The following is a 21,887-nucleotide window of genomic DNA, read 5'->3' on the forward strand; positions in this document are numbered from 1 at the left end:
GTCTCACGCCTCGTTGCTCGCTCGGCTCAGCTTCGAATTTGGATTTGGATTTGGACTTGGATTTGAAAAATGATCGATCAATGAGATCTATATTTTTGGATAAAATTTATTTAAAACACTGCAGAGTGTGAAATGTTGCTTCGGAAAGGATGCTACCGATGAAATGACACACTGATTCTAGAAAAAGGTGTCTTTTCGGATGGTTGTGACTGTCCAGTAAAAAGACACACTGATTCGATGAACAAACATGACTGTTTCAGGGGACACATCTTTTCGAATAAACCATTGCCTCCTTTCGGAAGAGTCACCTAATGGTTATATGAACCTGCATTTATCCACAGGTTTAGGTACAAAAATTTTTCTGCAATAAAGCACTTCTTGTTTTCTGAAATACTCCGTGTGATCATCTAATCGTTGAGTGAGTTCGACGAATCCAATAATTTGAGGTACCGCTATTGTTGGATTGAAAGTCATTTTATCCTAGGAGGAAAATTCCATAAGCTCGGGTACTTGAGGGGACTTATTTTCTTAAGGACACTCCGTGAATTCGGAGGACTTGGCTTTAACTTTCTGTTTCATCTAAATTTCTGGAAAAACACACTTCTTTGAAAGGTAGTTTTGATCTTGTGTTGAAGGTGTTGTATAACTTCATAGGTGTTCTTGTTTTTAGACATGAACTTGTGTTGAAGTTGTTGTGCCTAAATATAGATTCTTGTACCCGCAAGCAACACTAAAGACCAGCAACTATGTATGGCACGTCAGTTCTCCGATTTTGTCTCCATGTCCACGTAGAAGGAGACATGAAGGCCAACTTTTTGGAGCTGGAATTCATCAGTTTGGGAGCGCTTATAAACACCACCTTGAGTTAGTAACAACTTTTGAAGTGAAGGAAATTAGAAATAGGTGTAATATTTTAGGTTTTCAACTTAGAAACAGTGGAATATAGTAGGCGAAGCATTCGGGCATGTTCTGAACAGCTTAGCGTGCCAATTACTAAAAACAAATTCAGAAACACTGTAAGAAGAAACAGTCGAATCATAAAATCATCCATTAGATCAGTGAAGGAAGAAATTACACTCTAGTATGAATCAGTATCTAGAGCAGGACTCACTCGACTTAATGTTCTTCCTGAAGGAGTAATGTCAAATAATGACATCGAAGAGTGCAGTATGCTATCAAGAATTTGATCCAAGAAACGTTGAGCTATTTTGAGACACAAAAACGCGGCAACAAATGATACGACGACCACAAAGATGCAGTAAATGCCAGCTATGAATGAGTAAACCTCTGTAAACTGAGAAACATTGAATATATTGTCCTTTGAAGTCTCATATGCCAGAGAATAGTCACTCACTAGTACCATGTTGCTTGCGGGTTATGCCAGAGAATACAACATGTGAAAAATATTTACAGGTATTTGTTAGATAATGTTCATTCTTCAAGTGGGATATAAGTGTGTTCACTAGTAGCTGTGGTTCACATTCTGGTTTCATTCTCCAATTCTAAGTTACTAACACTTGGCACCTGGGCCGTGTATTTCTGGTTATTCTGTAGTTCTTGCTATTCAATTAAAATGGTATGCTGGAAGGAGGATATCGAGGAATTTGCGAATTGAATATTGTAAACCACAATTGTCAAGAGAAAGAATAATTAGAATTGATCAAATACGACTACATTCACACATCCATCAGTCTGGATTACAGTGAAGAGAATAAATAGATCAGCTTAACTTATACAAATATAGTATTTAGGGAAAAAAATCACAAAACTAGAAAGAGGCCGTATTCAAATTAATTATCAGAATGATGGTGTAATCCAAGTTGGCGACAGATAGGACTTAGAGACACTCCAGGATAAAAAGCTTCAATCTTCCCCTCTCCAAGATTGCAAGTCACTAGATCTCTTCTACGCCCTCGCCCCCCTTCCAATGCATTAAAATACTCATATCAATCATCAACAAAATATATGTGATTAAATTTGACTACTGTAAACATAGAAGTGTCAACGGAACTTGCTCTATTATGGCCCACAAAGATTGCTGACTCTCCCAAGTTCTTAATCTCCTCCTTCAGTTCACCTTTGATTACATCTAATTCAAAGACTTTAAATTTGAGGGACTTGTACCCACCCTTTCGACCAACTATAACGTCATTATCGCCAAATAATTGGATAACAAGTAATAGTGCACCAAATAACTCAACTAGATAAAACAGACGTGAGTTATGACACGGCATATCAGCCTCCAGCTGAACAAGCAAGCACCGCTCAATTGGTACAGGCTCTGGAACATCAAAAGCCCAAACTTCAGCAGACCATGACACATAATAAAATTGACCCTTATAATAGTTGATACCAGTGAACGCATCACCACCCCATTGTTCAATGATATTAGTCCAATTGAGGTTTCCGGGTCGCCAAAAAGACAAAGGATTACCACCTCCTCCCCAATAGAAAATCAGCAGTACATAATCTGATGTAAGAGAAGGACGGACAGATAAGATAGCGTCATCCATGCAACCCCGCCGGAAGAGTCCTTCTCTGCGACCCTGTGAAGCAAATAAGTCAGGAAGTGGAATTTGGGCGAGGGAAAAAGGATGCAACAGATGCAAAACACTCTTGTCCTCTAGATACATGCGCAAAACTTTCTGCTTGGAAAGAGAATAAAATTCCCGATAATCATCGTTTTTGTCAGCCAGAAGTAGCAACGGAACTTGAAGCGCAAACACATCAAAATTTTCCTTTGTAGCTGCAACTCGCCATGATTTACAAACATTACCAAAAGCTATGAAATCTTCTATCACCTTAACTCGTTTTGCTATCAGAACAATTAGATCATTGGAGTTTCTGCCCACTTCACCATTCTAAGTAAACTTTAATTTGTTTATTGTTTTTGACTTTGAATTATGGGATATTTATAGGAATATAATTATAGTTTTTTGACTAGTACAAGAAATTATAATTATTTCTCATGCGGCTTATTTAATGAAAATTCACGGACGGAAGTATCCTTATCTATCAAGACCTAACTCACTTTCCATAAGTTTCGAATAGTTTTGTCTCGCTTGGCATAAATCCGATAGGCACTAAGCTATGCCATATAAGTACAAAATGGCATTGTTTTTATTCATGAGTTTGTTGAAGTTTTACAATTTCGACTGTCAGTATTGCAAAATAGTATTTCGTTTTATTTTTGGAGGAATTAATCCAATATTAAACAATTGTGATGAGATTGAATTTTTTAACGAAGCATAATTAAATGTGTACTTGAAACTTTATTAATCTATTGTTATTCTTTTTGTTGTTTATACTTTAAATTGTGGACAGTAACACATACCTACTTACACATTGTTACTAGCTAGGCTCTTACGCTACAGGTGAGTCTCATTAACCAATGGAAATCAGGCTCATTGTTGTGATTTCATCTGTGAAATATACTTTCAAATCATGAATGTTATTTTGAGTCAACTAATGTTTCACAATGTGGGACAGAAATGTTAAATGTTATGTCAGATTCATATACAGTATTATTTTATATGAAAGTGGTCAACCACATAGTTATATTAGTAATCAAAATATATCAACCAGCTCTTGATGCCAATTAAACCATTTTTAAAACAATGTGCAGAAATCACTACTTAGGACAAATGTTTGTTTTTCAATGTGACATGATCTCTGAGGATAAAGATTCTTTCAACACGTATTATGTTTCCAAAAGGAGAGAAAAAGTCTATGATAAAAATGTTTTCCGTTAACGTGTAGTGTTTGTTGTACATGCAAATCTTACATCTCAAAATACATGAAGATAATTGTGTTTGAATATATGACTTAGCGATTAATAAAATACATAAAAATTATATAATTTGAGATTTAAATCCTAACAAAAACAAGAAAAATATGCTAGATTTTCTTTATGGGCGGACAACATCTGTTTCATCAACCCCTTCCTTTCTGTGTTTGAAGGCAACTATTGCAATAGGGCAGACAGAGTGAGGAGAGGGTTCGACGATCATACCACGACGGTTAAAAAAAAAAAAAATGTGTTCCCCAATTGTAGGGATCCTTGGTCTTCTTCGTTTTTTATGAAAAAATCGATCTCAAAAAGCATTCTCCTTCCCCCGATAATGCACTATCTTCCTTCCCGTTGTCGAGTTTTTCGAGTTGATTTTTCATATGATCACTCGATCAATAGTTACTATCTTAGAAAATTATTATCTTCTTGATTTCAATTCCCTTCAATAAAATAATAATTTTTGAAATGATAACTGTTAGTTGAAAGGTCATATGAGAAATCAACCCGAGCCTTTTGCCTTTCCCTTAATAGTTAGGAAAGTAGTCTCTTATTTGAATTGGTGGTCATTCTTTTCAACCTTAGTAAAATTGGGTTGGGAGAGGGGAGGGGGTTCCAACATAGCTCAAACATTTCTAAATAAATTATTCGATATCTGATATCTGTGTTAATGAAAGATAACATATAGTATGTTAGTATTTGTTGTACATGTAAATCTTAGATGTCAAAATATATGGAGATAATAGGAAAATCAATGAAAGTGATTCTTTTAGAAACTAGTGAGTTGGACTTCTTGCATTGGTCCCAGCAAGTACTCAATAAGACAAATTTGAAGGATGAGGAAACCTAGATGAGGGCTGTCAAAGACAATAACAACTCATATACATCAACAAGAAACTTTAAATACTTTCTTGTATTGGCTTATGTACCACAAGAAATGAAACAACTCAAAAAAACAAAAAAAGTATTCATTTATCACAACTTACAATGAGCATGTGCCTTCTTCTATATATCTAGTTGCACATAATAATTAGATTCCATTGGGAAGTTTTTGTCCCAGCAATTTTAAGCTAAAAGTTCAGATTGTCAACCAACTGAACCACTAAAATCCTCCTTTATTCTCTTTTCTATCTTTCATTTCAAAAAAAGTTCAATATCTATGCTGGGGTCACGATTAATGTGAACAACGCGGCCCCTACAAATCCAAGACCATTAAGGAGGGAAGCGTTCCCAAACAAAATGTTTCTGCTCAAAGAACTCAAATTCGAAACTTCTAATTAAGGATGAAAAATCTATCTTTCGGACCACAACACTCTATGGTCATTCAAAAGGATGTTAGAATCCAATCCCAAACAAGAAAGGTTTGACAAAGAAAGTCACCAATTTGACCAAGTAATGAGTAAATCAATGCAAGAAAACTTACAACAACAAAACGCCAAATATTTCACTTTGCTTTAAAAGTCCTCCAAAATCTAAGTACATCAAAACAAAATCAAACTAAATATTTTTCATACTATCATATATCTATTTTTGATATGTAGGTGATGGGGTTAAACCCTTTAGATCATTACCCTCATTGTGAATAATGAGGCTGCTACTACTACTAATACTATTATTATTATTGTACCTGCATAGCACCTTGCACTTGACCACATTGTCATAGACATAGAACCCTGGTGTTACCATGATCCTAACCATGTTAGGGACCAACTTTTTAGCTTTGTCTGCACCCATGTCCTCCATGTATACTGAGTCAAATTTCATCTCTTTATCCACTCTGAAAATAGGCAAAGTTGGGTGCAGTGAGTTAGCCAATAGGTGCACTAACCACACTGCTTTTGATGCACCAAAAAAAGCTTGCAATAGTGGTTCAGGCCAAGCACGGTTCCATCCAAACATAGCAACAATCTCACTCATTTTCCTGTCACAAAACTTGCTGAATTCTTCACTGTAAAATCTTGTCCCTTTGCTTAAAACTTCCTCCCATGTTAAGTCCTTCAAACGATTGTACAAACCGAAATTCGATTCGCAACGATCAATGGGGTTCAAGATTTGGTTACAAGAACTCTTTTGGAATGCAATACACTCAAAATCCTCATAAAAAGCTTTGTTTAAGAACGCTTCAAGATACACAAGTAAGCCTCTGGGGTTTCTTGAAATTGAAATCTTGATTTCATATGGTTGGAGTAGTAACGCAATTCGATCATAAACTTTGCCACCAATTTGTCTAAGTTGAAGAGTCATCGATCGACTTAAACTCCTAACAGATGATCTTGCCTCAGATACCATAACCAAGAAATGCTCAATCACTTTGTCCTCTTCACCGAATTTCACTCTTTGGACATTCACTAATGATGGAGATTTGTTGCTCGTAGCATTGTTGCTGCAAACTTCAAGACCAGATTTCAAATTGTGACAGTAAATTTCGAGCTTGTTTAGCTTTTTCTCAAGCTCAACCATAGAAAACTTCAATCTTGATGCTTCTAAAACAGCCTCATCTCTTTTTCTAGTGGCTTGAATAAGCTTATGTGAAAGCTCAGCCAATGCAATTTTCCATTGTTCCTCTCTTGTTGCTCCACCAACAGCAGATGACTCAACTTCTGACGATGACGATAATCTTGGACTTTTTTTAACCAGATTAGACAGAACTGATTTGAATATACCACCATGTGGGCTATTTATAGAATTGCCCTTGTTGTCTAATGGAACCACAGTGATTTTCTCCCTATTACTTGGCCTGCACTTGTTGCATAAAACTCCCTTTTCTGTAACTTCACCATTTTCTTGCCTTTTTTTGTTAGACACTTTGCCTTTATTCTCTGTTCTAGAGTGCAATGGTGTTGGATGGTGTCTGTACTCAACTTCACTAGGAGTTGTTTCAGCTCTAGAACTGCTTCTCCCTTGTGAATATTCTTCTTCTTCATTAACTTCTTCAATCTGCATCAAAACACAAACCAAAAATAAATAAATCTTTTCAGAAAACAGCAACAACATACACAGTGAAATTCCCACAAAGTGGGGCCTGGCGAGGTTAGAGAGGCCGTTTCGGCCGTTTCCAAAAGGCCCTCGGCTCAAGTGACGCAAATCTAAGTAGTAATGAAAAGGGAAAAAAACATGACAACTTATAGGAAAGCAGTAGAGAGCATATATGTAAGGACAAAAAAGAAAAGAAAGATCATTAAGCAGAATTTGCTTGATAGCCAAAAGAGAAAAAGGGGTAAAAGAGTGAGGGGTGGACTTACATGGGTAAAAAGAGAGAGATGACAAGGAGAAATGGAGGAAGAAGAATTACCCATGGAAATTGAATAAGAAGGAAAAGGGTATCAAGTGTTATCTGTAAAAAGATTGTTTGTATTAAAGTGAAAATCTTAAAAATGTGTGAACAGTTTCATTCTTTTTTCACTTAAACATCACTGAACAAGAATCAATGAGCAAAACACAAGAATTTGCTTGAATACCCAAAACAGAAAAATCATCACTAAACAAGAATCAATGGGCAAAAACAAGAGGAATTGCTCGGATGATAAGCAACCTTCATTTCCAACCTAAACGTTGTGAGTTTCGAACTCACAAGGGCACAAAAGGGGTGGGAGCTCCGAGGGAGGGGGGGGGGGGGGGATGTGCCAAAAACAAGAATTAGCTTGAATGTTCAAACGAGAAAAATCATCACTAAGCAAAAATCAATGGGAAAAAACACAAGAGTTTGCTTGAATGTCCAAAATAAAATAATCATCACTAAGCAAATATCCATGGGAAAAAACACAAGAATTTGCTTGAATGCCCAAAAGAGAAAAACTCATCATTAAACAAGAATCAATGGGCAAAAAAACAAGAATTTGTTTGAATAGCCAACAGGGAAAAAACATCATTAAACAAGAACCAATGGGCAAAAAACAAGAATTTGCCTGCAGCAAGGGTGTGTCCTAATGGTCAATGAAGTGGATTGAGAACCTAATATTAGGTACAAAACCCCATATGTCCTAACCTTGATGAACAGAATTAACTCTGGTGGTGGGAGGTGACTGTTATCCTTGAATTTATTCAGTTGTGTGAAAACTGACCTGAACATCACAATTATCAAATACAAAAAACAAGAATTTGCTTGAATATCCAAAAGGGATTAAAGAGTGAATGATGAACTTACAGGGTTAAAAAGAGAGAGATAACAAGGAGAAATGGAGGATTTTGATGATGAAAAAAATGAATTAACCATTGAAATTGAATTAAACAAAAAGGGTAGTCCATATTTATCAAAAAGATTGTTTCTTTTTGTTGAAAATGTTAAAGGATGGTGGAAAAACTCATCTTTTTAAGAAAAGAAAAAAATCAGTAATCAAGAATCAATGAACAAAAAGAAAAAAATTTTGCATGAATACACAAAGAGAAAAGGGGGTTAAAGAGTGAATGGTGAACTTACAGGAGTGAAAAGAGGAGGATGACGAGGAGAAATGGAGGATTTTGATGATGATGAAGATGAATTAGCCATGGTAATTGAAAATTAAAACCAAAAGGATATGTCAATATGTAACAATTTATATATACTCATTTCTTCCGTTTCAATTGGTTTCATTACTTTTCTTTTTAATTTCTCCTTTTATACTCCCTGTATTTCAATTGATTTGATTTATTTTCCTTTTTAATCTATCTAAAAAAAAAAATTAAATTACCAAGGGCTCGTTTGATAAAAGAATAAGGAATAGCCAACTCCAAAACTAATTCTACAGTGAATTTATCTCATATTTAATGTAACGATGATTATAAGTATCTTATTTTAAAATTAAAATATTATTTTTATTCATGTTAATAATAAAACAATAATTTCAAAATAATTAATTTTTAAATAATTAATTTTAGAATAACTTTTTTATCAATCAAATGAGTCCTAGTATTTACTAATACATTTATCGTAGAGTTTAAATAAGATCATGAAATTCAAAAATATATTTTACTTTATTATGTGTTACGTTAAGTTAAAATAGATCAAATAAATTGAGTGGGAAGGAAAAAGATTGATTCTTTTTGTTGCAGAAAAAACATTAAAATGTGTATTTTCGTCGCCTTGTAATCATGGTTTTGAATGAATCACACAACAGATTTGCAGGTTATTTTTCTGAAAAACTGAAATTATATTTCAGCTTCTTCTATACTAACCCTTCCCCCCCCAAACCCCTCCAAAAAAAATCAGAAGAGTCAGAATCATGAGGTCCACGCGCTTTAAGGGTGTTTTGGTAGTTAACGATGGTTTACTATTACGTGAAACATGGGTTCGTGAACTACACGTGTTGATGTTGAGTTGAGTCTTCCTTATGACTTATTTAGTCAAATGTCAATGGAGTTTTTTCCTAAAAAGAAATTTTAAATTTTACTACTTTTCTATTTTTGGATGAATTTAAATTTTTATTATTTTTCCTATTGATACCTTCGTTTCAATTCATTTAACCTGCTTTTCTTTTTTTGAAATCCCAAGATAATTAGATAACCTACCGCCACTACAATCTCTGTCACAATCTTTACCCTTCGGGTGAGCACTTTGTAGTAAATCTATTTTTTTTTAAATCATTTTTGAAAAAAATGATCTTTTTTCCTTTTAGAAATTCTTTTATTTCAACTTTTCACGCGTAATGTTAAAAATTAACACAAGATTCAAAAGTCTTATTTTAAAATTTTATTCAAGCCAAAATAGATTAATTAATTTAAAAATATAATAAATAAACGAAGTGATAAATGGTTGAATCATAATATCAGTGGACTTTGATCTCCGCTTAATATTCTTTCTTAATGTGAAATTGAAGCTTGATTAGTTTAGATTTATCCATGAAATTTTTACCTACTATTCTTTATGAGATAATTACTTAGTAGTAAATAAAACTATATTGCTTATGTTGCTCTTTATGAATCGTCTAGACTATGACCTTAAAATCTTTAATTGAAGAAACTAAAATATTTTGAAAAGATACTGGATTATGATCTAAAGTTTATAGAAGTTATTATATGGCGTCGTATAATATATATTTTATATATAAGGTTAAGCAATGTAAGCAAATATTAGAGTCGATTGTAATATTATTTGGAAGAATAAATTTCAAATGGCTATATTTGTGTAATTTTTAAATCGGAGATAAAATCTAAATAATTGTTTAAAAAATGAAATTTGTATAAATCGATCAACTTACGCTAAGTAAATTTATTAAAGAATAAAAAGCACTTTTTTTATTGGGATACTTTTTATTCTCATAACTAGACTAATGATGTCATTTTATTTACACTATGCTTCCCTTAGAGAAATCGACATAAAAATCAAAGATTTCGAGAAAAAACTTACTACATTTACTAAAAATAGAGATGATATGAAATCATATACTTCTTGGTGTGAACTCTTGAAAAAAAAAAATCTTTATGGCCAACACTTAACTATGTGTCCTAAGAATATTTAATTTTCACTTGAAATTTTCTAGATAATCTTGACCAAGAAAATAAATTTCTAAGAACTAACAACTTTAGACGTATATAATAGGTAAGTGTTGTTATTTTGACCAATTACGCAAGTTATGCATTGATTTAATTTTTTACCTTTTGTGTCAAGTGACAAGTAAATGTGACAAGTGATTCAAACTCTGGATCACTACTAAATACTATATACTCAATTGGTGATACTCTGAAATGGTTTAACATGAAATGAATTGAATACACATTAGTATAACTTATAAGTGGGAAATGATTTATTTATTTTTGTAATTATACTATTACAATTTAGAAGGAGACCATGATCATGATACTCAATTGGGACACAACGAATAGTAATAATTGAGAACACTTGCTTGCTTGGTTCAAATATTATGAGATATCTGGTTTATATCTCAGCAAGGCAAAAAATATAGTAAGTGATTTTTTCTTTTTTATTCAAGTCGTAGTGGATAGAGTTATCTAACACTTATAACAATGGAAGATAATAATAGCAAGCAGTAACCACGTAAAGATTTCGAACTCAAAACCTGAATTTTAAAATTGGTCAAAGTCATCGACAGACACTCAAACTTATTGCGAAAATTCACTTAGGCCCCTAAACTAAGGTCTATTTCTATCAGACCCCTAAACCCTCCGAATTTTGTTCCAATTGGGCTTTTTTTTTTTTCTATCAGCAAAAAGGTCAAAGTGTGTGTTGCACACACGCGATGATGTGGCAAAATGAGCTAATTGGAAGCTGACACGTGGCATTGTGGGTCCAATAATTATTAAAAATTAATTATATTTTTTTTAAAAAAAAAGTATATAAAAATGGCATTGAGGAAATTATTAAAAAATAATTCTAAAATTATTTAAAAAATAAAAAACTGATTATTTTTAAAAAATTATATTTTTTTTAAATGAAATAAATTATGAAAAAATTAATTATTAAAAAAAATTATTAAACTTTTTAAAAATAAAAATAAAAAATGACATTGAGGATATAAATTATGAAAAAATAATTAAAAAATTATTTAAAAAATAAAAATAAAAAATGATTATTTTAAAAAATTATATTTTTAAAAAAAATGAAATCAATTATTAAAAAATATTTAAAAATAAAAAATTAATTATTAAAAAAATTATAAAACTTTTTAAAATGAAAATAAAAAATGGCATTGAGGATCCAAATTATTAAACAATAATTCTAAAATTATTTAGAAAAATAAAAATAAAAAACTGAATATTTTAAAAAAATTATAATTTTTTTAAAAATGAAATAAATTATTAAAAAATTATTTTTAAAAAAATAAATTATAAAAATTTCTATAAAATGCAAAAAAAAAGGCATTGAGGATATAAATTATGAAAAAATATTTATAAAATTATTTAATAAATAAAAATAAAAAACTGTTTATTTTAAAAAAATATTTTTTTTAAAAGATGAAATAAATTATTAAAAAATTATTTAAAAAATAAAAACTTAATTATTAAAAAAAATTATAATACTTTTTAAAATGAAAATAAAAACGGCATTGAGGATCTAAATTATGAAAAATAGTTATAAAATTATTTGAAAAGTAAAAATAAAAAATTATTATTTAAAAAAATTATAAATTTTTTTAAAAAATGAAATAAATTTTTTAAAAATTATATATTTTTTTGGAAAAATGAAAATAAAAAATGACATGGAGATATAAATTATGAAAAAATAATTATAGAATTATTTTAAAAATAAAAATGAAAATCTGATTATATAAAAATAATTTTAAAATGAAATAAATTATGAAAAAATTATTTAAAATTAAAAATTAATTATTAAAAAAATTATAAAACTTTTTAAAATAAAAATAAAAAATGGCATTGAGGATCCAAATTATGAAAAAATAATTATAAAATTATTTAAAAAATAAAAATAAAAAACTAAATGTTAGAAAGAAATTATAAAAAATTTTTAAAAGATGAAACTAAAAAACAGATTTTTTTTAAATTGTGTTTTATTAAAAAAAAAAAAATTGGTGTCCTCTAATGCTTATTGGGGCCTTTAGTGTTTAAAAAAAAATTATTATTAAAAAAATTTTGGGGCCCTCAATGCCACTTGACAACTTTTTATTCGTAAATTAGTAAAAAAATACGCTCCTCATGCGCCTCCCACATAGGCGAAAAATGTTCAATTGGAACAAAATTCGGGGGTTTAGGAGGCTGATAGGAATATACCTTAGTTTAGGGGTCTAAATAAATTTTCGCAACAAGTTTGAATCCCTATCGATGCCTTTGACCTTTAAAATTTTGAGTTGCTGAAATTGTGATTTTCAAATTTTTATTTTTCTTTCGAATTTAAGGTTATGTTTTATATGTATTTTACTGGGAAAAAATGAAGTTTTGTGAGTAAAAATATGTTACACAATTTGTTGCAAAAGTCACTATCCTATAGTCATGTCAAGCATTGAGCACACCATTTTTTTTCATTCTTTCCCATGGGTATTCACAATCTAATTAAATTTTATGTACAAATAGATAGCTCTCCGTTTCATTTAAATTGATTTATCAAAATAGATGTCTCAAATATTTCTTCATTTTTGCAAATCAAAGGAGTTTTATTTCTTCTTTTACATACTACTTTTAGGAGTCGTGTAATTGAGAAACAAGTTATTTCAGGATAACTAGTCTCATGATGAGATATCTCATGCATTTTATCCCAATAAAAATATGAGATAAATTTATTCTAAAATTAATTTCAAAAATAATTATTCATGATTCCTTGTATCAACCGAACCCTTAGTGTACTGAATTATCTTTTATTTATTTTTAAATAAACGACTTCAAAAGAAAATTTAGAAATTTTATATTTTCAGCATTAAATAGTAGGTCCATATATCTTTGTCTAGTCTAGAGTAATTAAATGAGGACAGTGATCTCCCAAAAGATGGTCGATAATTTTTTTGGATTTGTCTTTTAACCAGCTAGGCAATATATATATATGGCTATATTTCTTAAATTTCCACCATACCCCTATCTGTAAGTCAAAATGGAATTTTATCTTCTTCCTTTAAAACAGCCAAAAATTTCACAAAAATTCTTTGAGTACCAAGAAGGACACTATAATTGTCAAACAAAAAAAAACATGCTCATAAATTATCAAGTAGTGGTGAATGAAGCCAAAAACACATCATGTGTAAATTCTATTTCTTTTAATAAAATTGGTAAAACTCTATGTATTGTCCTTCGTCATGATTTTGAATATTTTAAAGTTTCATAATTTGTCATTTTGCAAATGTCACTGCCGTATACTGTCAAGCATTTTTTTCTCATCCGGTATACGATATCCGTATTGAAACTCGATTAATTTAAATTCGCATCGAATAAAGCCTATTCGAAAATAACGTTTTCTATTAAGAATTTTTTCATACTCAAGGCTCAAATCCGAAACCTCTAATTAAGGGAGGAGCAACCCATCCTTTGATGGTATCAAACATACAATGTACACCATCTTTTTCTTTTCTCCCGCCCGATACACTATAATAAAAAACTAATTTACGACTTTTAATTTTTTTATTTATACTCTTCAAATTTATTTTTTCGAAAAAAGACCTCCAAAGGGCTATTGTTACTCCATTTATTATTTTAAAGAAACTGACCTCCACTGATTGATTTGTATTTTTTCAATTTTTATTGCTAAAAAGTGATCTCCGAACGTCACTATTGTTAAATAATACAATTAACTTCCGAAAGACCGAAAATCAACTTTTGGAGGTAGATTTTTATTGCTTTTTAGTAGTGGCATTTATATTGGATTGTAAATAAACTTAAATTTACGTTGAAAATTCTCACATTTTAAGATAGGAAGTTACTTTAATATGATGATATCATATTCAAACGCTCAAAATCGAAACTCATACTCAACGCTTGAAATAGAAACTTATAATAAGGAACAAAGGATTATTTACTGAGTCATCGCAACCCTAATTTTTTTTTTTGGGTAAACATCTCAACCCTAGTTAATAATATATATATATGTACGCACCATTTTCCAATATGTAAATGAAGACCAAATTAATCAATGGCACAATATTTTTGTTAATTCTCCACACCTGCATTTACTAAAGCCATCATACACACCTAACAACCACTTTCTTGCTTCTTTCTCCCTCTTTTAATTTTTATTTTTATGATTTTTTTCCTATAAAAGGATAATAATCAAAGCTCGCTCTATGAGTTGTTTGGTATAACGTGGAAAAATAATGTTGAATAAAATATATTAAAATATTTAATATCATGATTTTGATATTATTTTTTTTTCTTACAATACAAAAAAGATATATTATTAATATGGTTTGATCAAATGACCTACATATAAAAAATCTATATTGAAAAACATAAAACCTATGAAAAAGCATAAACCTATGAGAGAAATCTCCTCCTAAACCAGACTCTTTTTAACGATTACATTGTGGATGATATTATCGATTTCGATATTATGTTAATTGGTATGGTATGCATTTGATATATATATATATATATATATAAAAGAAGATTAACAAAACATCGAATACCGAATACCCTAATGATAGTAGATCTAGTTACATATACAATTCATATATATTATTATTATGATCCTAGCAAATATATAAAAATAATCTTAGTACAAAATCAATTTAAAAATAATCTTAGTACAAAATCAATTATTTAGACGTTAGAACTTTGATTAGTACTCTATCTTGATTGAATGTTCTTTTTTTGTAATTGATTAACGAAAATAACTGCATGTTTGTACTTATTTTTTTTCAATATCTCGAAAGATTACATGTGTAAGGTGTTAGTATGATATAATTGACACTTTTTTTGAAATGTCAGAGTCAAAAATTTCTTTTTGGGTGAAAAATCATGATTCTCTATTATATCAGTATATATAAGTCAAAGTCGAATAAATTATGATTACCGGTTTATTGTTGCAAAATATCAAATCATACCAAATTAACTAAAAATAGAAATAATATACTAGTATCTTTTAAGAAAATTAAAATTATTGAACCAAAATCTTCTGTGTGGTACCATGCAACTCCTAAGTATAATAGGTTCAATGTCAAAAATTTAAAAATTAAATTCATAAAATTCTAAATTTTAAATCTGTCTGCTGAATTGTTTCAATCTAACATCGAAATATCTATATTGATTATGAAATTTATACACTTTTAAGGAGATAGAGTAATAGTTCATCACATTCCCAGACCCTTTAATTATAATCATACAGTAGAAGGAGAAAAGTCACGAAAATTAAATGTTTCATTCAATTGCGTATATTCTTGATTTGCATGGCAATCATAAAAGCAAAGAATGAGTACCCTAAAAAGATTTAAATTCTTTTAAATTAATTAGAATATTGGAGGAGGACATTATTCCTACCATGCATTAGAGGGAAACAGCATTTATGGTCCAACAACAATAAATAAAAAAGACCTATGAGTTTGGGAAAAGTAATTTTACTAAAAATGTTTTTCTTTTCAATGATTCAATAAATAATAATATATATACATATAGAAAATTAGGGCAAGATGAGCTGCTATAATTTTGAAAACAAATTTAGTTTCCTCATTTAGCATCTTTATGTAACCGACTGTTTTTACTTTATAATTTTATCAATTTTTTCCTATTAAACTAAATGGTGGACCACTTTTGAGACAAACACGAGTAACACTGAATTAAGTGATATTTGAAAAAAGAAATAGTAAATGAAATTGAAACTCAAAAATAATATATCTATAAATTAAAGTTATAGTTATGTTCGAAGGTGTGTCTTACTTAAAAAAATATATATTTTTTATGAGTAGAAAAAATTCACTTGATAATTAGTCAATTTGAAAATTCATCTTCAAAAATTAATCAAAAAAAATCATGATAATATTATATAAACAAACATTGTGTTTGAATAGAAGAAGTAAAAAGAGCATATGTCCAAACTGGCCTTAGCTTCATATACATTTCACTATTATTTCAAACAAGCAAGCAACAACATGCACAAAGTGCATTTACCAATGTGCATATGATGGATGATTAAAACTTCTCCAGATTTAACTAATTAAAGTCTCGAATTGAATCATGAAAATAGATATTATTTGGTAAAATACATTTTATTACTTCTATTATAAAGGAAGTAAATTTTATTTAAACAAACATTGTGTTTAAATAGTAGACTTACTCAACATGAATTGTAGCATCGCCCAAAAGGCGGTCATCGATACATACTAAAATCATCTCAAAGCTGAAATAAAGGAAGTAAATTTTTTCAGTTTTCATCCATAGGGTTGGGTTTCACTAGAAGCTTAGCCTAAAGAATTCAAATAATAGAGTTTCATCCTAAAATTTACTTGACTTAACTTGTCATATCCTCCAAAATCAAGGTGTGTACCATTCTATTTGCAATCCCTACTACTTCTAGCATTAGTATGAATTCATTGATCGCGTGCCTTAATCGAGCTAATAAACTTCAAATACCAAATGTTTTCTCCACTCTTGACCAAAGCCCTAAGAGTAAGTGTTTTACTGCCATTAGTGAACCTCCTGGCACGAATCTGTATTAGTCGAGCCAATTGACTTCAGGAACACGCGAGATATTTAAATCAAAGAAAACACCCATATGTGTATCATCTTGCCATTCTTTCATTACAAACAATAGTACTAGCTAGTGTATCTATGAAAATACTATCACCTTTATTAGTGTATCTTTATCCTGCTGAATTTACACAACTTTCCAAGAACTGAATAAAGCAAAGAGACTGAGATGTGTCATTCTCAACATTAAAGAAGGGTGTTAATAGTAGCTAGGTGTGTTGGTGGTGGCATTGAATGATGAATACTTGTGATATTAACTCCCCTCATCTACCCTTCATTAAATTTCATAGGCAGAGATGGACACATATGGGTGTTTTCTTTGATTTAAATATCTCGCGTGCCTTAATCGAGCTAATAAACTTCAAATACCAAATGTTTTCTCCACTCTTGACCAAAGCCCTAAGAGTAAGTGTTTTACTGCCATTAGTGAACCTCCTGGCACGAATCTGTATTAGTCGAGCCAATTGACTTCAGGAACACGCGAGATATTTAAATCAAAGAAAACACCCATATGTGTATCATCTTGCCATTCTTTCATTACAAACAATAGTACTAGCTAGTGTATCTATGAAAATACTATCACCTTTATTAGTGTATCTTTATCCTGCTGAATTTACACAACTTTCCAAGAACTGAATAAAGCAAAGAGACTGAGATGTGTCATTCTCAACATTAAAGAAGGGTGTTAATAGTAGCTAGGTGTGTTGGTGGTGGCATTGAATGATGAATACTTGTGATATTAACTCCCCTCATCTACCCTTCATTAAATTTCATAGGCAGAGATGGACACATATACAGAAGCAAAAAAAGAGTAGGGCATGCATGTGAAAGTAATAAATGAGAGACACAATGGGAATTGTAGGAAAATAGATCCAGCAGTCATTGAGCACTATGTTTGTGATGTGATTGTGAATTGTGATGTGGTCCCTCTTGATTTTATTTTTGTAGGAAGGGCGCTGACCATTCCAGAAGTCACGGATATATCTTTTAGTATTCTAATTCTACCTAAAATAACATATTTTTGGATTTCAATTTAGTCAAAAAGAACAAATATGATCTGATAAAAGGGCTAAGGGTGTGTTTAACATGGAGAAAAACATTTTATATTTAACGTTAGTTTATATCACGGCGATTAAAGATATGTACAATAAACTTAAAAACTCGGTTGAGATTAGTAGGAGGAGATTCTAAATACTTCTCAATCGAGATGGGCCGAGTTGCATTAGGGTTCAACCCTTAACATGTTTTTATTTGCTTTGATGATGGATGGATTTATGTGACATATTCAAGGGTGTGTATCATAATTTTGTGAACGACATAGTATTGATTGTAGGGGTGTGCATCGATCGGTTCGGTTCGATTTTATAAATTATCGGTTCGGTTTATCGATTTTCGGTTTTAAATATGCTAAACCAATAACCAAACCAATAAGATATTTTTTATCAGTTTTTAGTCCTTAACTGTTCGATTTTCGGTTTAACCGATATAAAAATACTCGTAAAATAGAAATAGTAATAGCTAACATGAAAAAAAAATCGAATCTTAGTTGCAACCAAAAATCCTACATAATGTGTTTTAATTTACAAGAATCTTTAAATTTGAACTAAATGTTATTAGGAGAAATTAAGAGTTTGTATAATTGAAATAATAGGTTTGTTAATTGATAAAAATTAAAGAGAAATTAAGAGAAATATATAATAGGCCATACATACATTTTATATATATATATATATTGGGTTATCAGTTTACCCAATCACCCAATAAGAAGAAATCGAACCGAACCAATAACCCAATAATTTTTTTTATAAAACTATTAACAAACCGTTAACCCAATAACAATAAACCAATAACATTTTTATCGGCTTGGTTTATCGATGGGTTCGGTTTTTGCACAATCCACGCAAGGAAAGTTAATGATAGATTGAGGGTTTGGAGACAGATCTTAGAGTCCAGATAGTTCAAGTTGAGCAGAACTAAGACATAATATTTAGAGTGCAAGTTCACAACAAGTCATTTTCAAAAGTAGTTTCAAGTATCTGAACTGATTATCCAATATAATGGAGAGATTAGTGATGATGTTACACATTGCATGTGTTGGAGTGAGGTGAATGAAATGGAGGTTCGCTTCCAATGTCTTGTGTGATAAAGAATATGTCACCAAGACTTAAAGGTAACTTTCATAAAGTGGTTGTTAGACCAGTTTATTGTATGTGGTTGCTTGCTCAAGAACACATGTTAAGAAGATGAAAGTAGTAGAAATGAGGATGTTGAGATAAATGTTTGAACATACTAGGAGAGGTAAAATTAAGAAGGAAGATATTCAGACACAAGGTAGGAAATAGTCCTTCGTGATGGACAAATATAAGAAAGACGGAATTGAGATAGTTCAAACATATGAAAAGGAAATGGATAAATGTCCAAACGGGGAGGTGTGATAGGTAGTAGGTAGGGTATGAAGGGTCTTACCCCTAATTGCTTCGTGATTTACTATATTATCCTTAATTAATTATTATAAGTCATTTATATATTAGAATTAATAATATTTTTATTATATTATTCCTAATTAATTATTATCAATCATTTATATATTAGAATTAATAATATTTAATTAAAAAATAGATATTTATGACGTTTGTTTCAGCTGCTTTCATCGTAATTTTACTATATCATCCCTAATTAATCATTACAAGTCATTTATGTATTAAAAAATTAATAACATTTAATTAAAAAATAGATGACATGTCTGCTTGCACTGGTTTCGACCAGTGCTTCGTCATTTACTATGTTATCCGTAATTGCTCCGTAATTTACTATATTACCCATAATTAATTATTATAAGTCATTTATATATTAGAATCAATATTTTTTATTAGATTACCCCTAATTAATTATTATAAGTCATTTATATATTAGAATTAATATATTTAATTAAAAAATAAAAATTTATGACGTTTGTTTTAACTGCTTTAATCATGATTTTACTATATCATCTCTAATTAATTATCATAAGTCATTTATGTATTACAAAATTAATAATATTTAATTAAAAATAGATGACATGTCTGCCTATATTACCCCTAATTGCTCTGTAATTTACTATATTACCCCTAATTAATTATTATAAATCATTTATATATTAGAATTAATAATATTTTTTTACTATATTACCCCTAATTAATTATTATAAGTCATTTGGTTTCGACCACTGCTTCGTTATTTACTATATTACCCTTAATTGCTCCATGATTTATATATTACCCCTAATTAATTATTATAAGTCATTGATATATTAGAATTAATAATATTTTTTTATTATATTACCCTGAATTAATTATTATAAGTCATTTATATATTAGAATTAACAATATTTAATTAAAAAAAATAGATATTTATGATGTTTGTTTCAACTGCTTTAATCGTGATTTTACTATATCATCCCTAATTAATTATTATAAGTCATGTATATATTAAAAAATTAATAATATTTAATTTAAAAAATAGATAACATGTCTACCTATATTACCCCTAATTGCTTCGTGATTTACTATATTACCCCTAATTAATTATTATAAGTCGTTTATGTATTAAAATTAATAATATTTTTTACTATATTATCCCTAATTAATTATTATAAGTGATTTATATATTAAAATTAATATTATTTAATCTTAAAATAGATATTTATGACGTTCGTTTCAGCTTCTTTAACCTTGATTTTAGTATATCATCCCTAATTAATTATTATAAGTCATTTATGCATTAAAAATTAATAATATTTAATTAAAAAATAGATGACATGTCTGCCTATATTACCCCTAATTGCTCTGTAATTTATTATATTACCCATAATTAATTATTATAAGTCGTTTATGCGTTAGAATTAATAATATTGTTTACTATATTACCCCTAATTAATTATTATAAGTCATTTATATATCATAATTAATAATATTTAATTAAATCAATGTACATTTATGTTTGTATCTCATCAATATCAAATTTTAGTGCTAAAAAACCTCTTTACTCCCAAAACCTCTAATGAAATTACCAAAAAACCTCTTTACTCCCACTTAATTACATATCATACCCCAATATATAATAATTCTTTTATTTCATCATAATAATTTAAATATTTAATATATCCTATTAATTTATATTAATTAACTATAACTACATATTGAAAGTAAATTTTTTTTTATTTATTTAATTGACTATCATATTCAAAACTAATTTGTTACCACAAATCACAATAATTAATAATTTAAAATATTTAAAAGACATATAGAAATTTTATTGACTCTCGTTATTTTAGCAATGCTACATAAATTGAGATAAAAGAAAAAGTACTGCAAATCATAATAGTAATTAACAATTTAAAATATTTAAATTTCTATTATATAGAAGAGGTGGTTTCGACCACCTCTTATGCAATTACCAAAAAGCTCCTCTACTCCCACTTAATTACATACCATACCCAATATATAATTATTCCATTCTTTCATCATAATGATTTAAATATTTAATATATTCTATTAATTTATATTAATTAACTATAACTACATATTGAAAGTAAAAATTATTTCTTTATTTAATTGGCTATCATGTTCAAAACTAATTTGTTATCACAAATCACAATAATTAATAACTTAAAACATTTAAAAGACATGTAGAAACTTTATTGACTCTCATTATTTTAGCAATGCCACGTAAATTGGGATAAAAAAAAAGTACTACAAATCATAATGATTAAAAACTTAAAATATTTAAAAGATATATAAAAAATTTAGTTGTCTCTCAAAATTGTATCGAAATCACATAAATTGGGACACAAGGAGTAAATATATTATTTGATAATTACATAAAAATTATTATAAATCACAATAATTAACAAGTTAAAATAATTTTTTAAAATAGATAAAAGTTCTATTCAACTCTCAAAATTTTATCGGTGCAGTATAAATAATGACAAAATAAAAAATTATCTTAATTAATTGCAACTAAATATTTAAAGTAAATCAATTTTATTAATTTAATTGACTTATTCAAA

The 21,887-nt window shown here is 29.3% G+C and overlaps 2 protein-coding genes across 3 annotated transcripts; both read right to left on the reverse strand.

Moving 5' to 3' along the window:
- Positions 1-1,946: 1,946 nt before the first annotated feature.
- Positions 1,947-3,346, reverse strand: LOC107859530. Its single transcript, XM_016704609.1, has 2 exons — positions 3,343-3,346; positions 1,947-2,815 (listed from the first exon to the last, which is right to left on the reverse strand). Exons 1-2 carry the CDS (start codon positions 3,344-3,346, stop codon positions 1,947-1,949), a joined length of 873 nt encoding a protein of 290 aa, XP_016560095.1.
- A 1,860-nt stretch (positions 3,347-5,206) lies between these two features.
- Positions 5,207-8,429, reverse strand: LOC107859451 (IRK-interacting protein). Of its 2 annotated transcripts, XM_047415401.1 has the most exons (3): positions 7,932-8,177; positions 7,773-7,848; positions 5,207-6,724 (listed from the first exon to the last, which is right to left on the reverse strand). In XM_047415401.1, exons 1-3 carry the CDS (start codon positions 8,030-8,032, stop codon positions 5,312-5,314), a joined length of 1,590 nt encoding a protein of 529 aa, XP_047271357.1. In that variant the 5' UTR covers positions 8,033-8,177; the 3' UTR covers positions 5,207-5,311. The 2 variants fall into 2 exon arrangements, with proteins under 2 accessions (XP_047271357.1, XP_047271358.1); XM_047415402.1 differs by lacking the exons at positions 7,773-7,848; positions 7,932-8,177 and adding an exon at positions 8,205-8,429.
- Positions 8,430-21,887: the final 13,458 nt, after the last annotated feature.

This window comes from Capsicum annuum, chromosome 1 (genome assembly GCF_002878395.1).
Source record: "Capsicum annuum cultivar UCD-10X-F1 chromosome 1, UCD10Xv1.1, whole genome shotgun sequence".
NCBI lineage: Eukaryota > Viridiplantae > Streptophyta > Magnoliopsida > Solanales > Solanaceae > Capsicum > Capsicum annuum.

What these genes read in the sequence shown, in the direction of transcription:
- LOC107859451 (XM_047415401.1), bottom strand. Translation starts at nt 8,032, where the DNA reads ATGGACTACCCTTTTTGTTTAATTCAATTTCAATGGTTAATTCATTTT. An exon ending in ATCTCTCTCTTTTTAACCCT is followed by an intron (nt 7,849 to 7,931) that starts GTAAGTTCATCA and finishes TGTGATGTTCAG; the next exon opens with GTCAGTTTTCACACAACTGA. An exon ending in AGTTAATTCTGTTCATCAAG is followed by an intron (nt 6,725 to 7,772) that starts GTTAGGACATAT and finishes GTTTTGATGCAG; the next exon opens with ATTGAAGAAGTTAATGAAGA.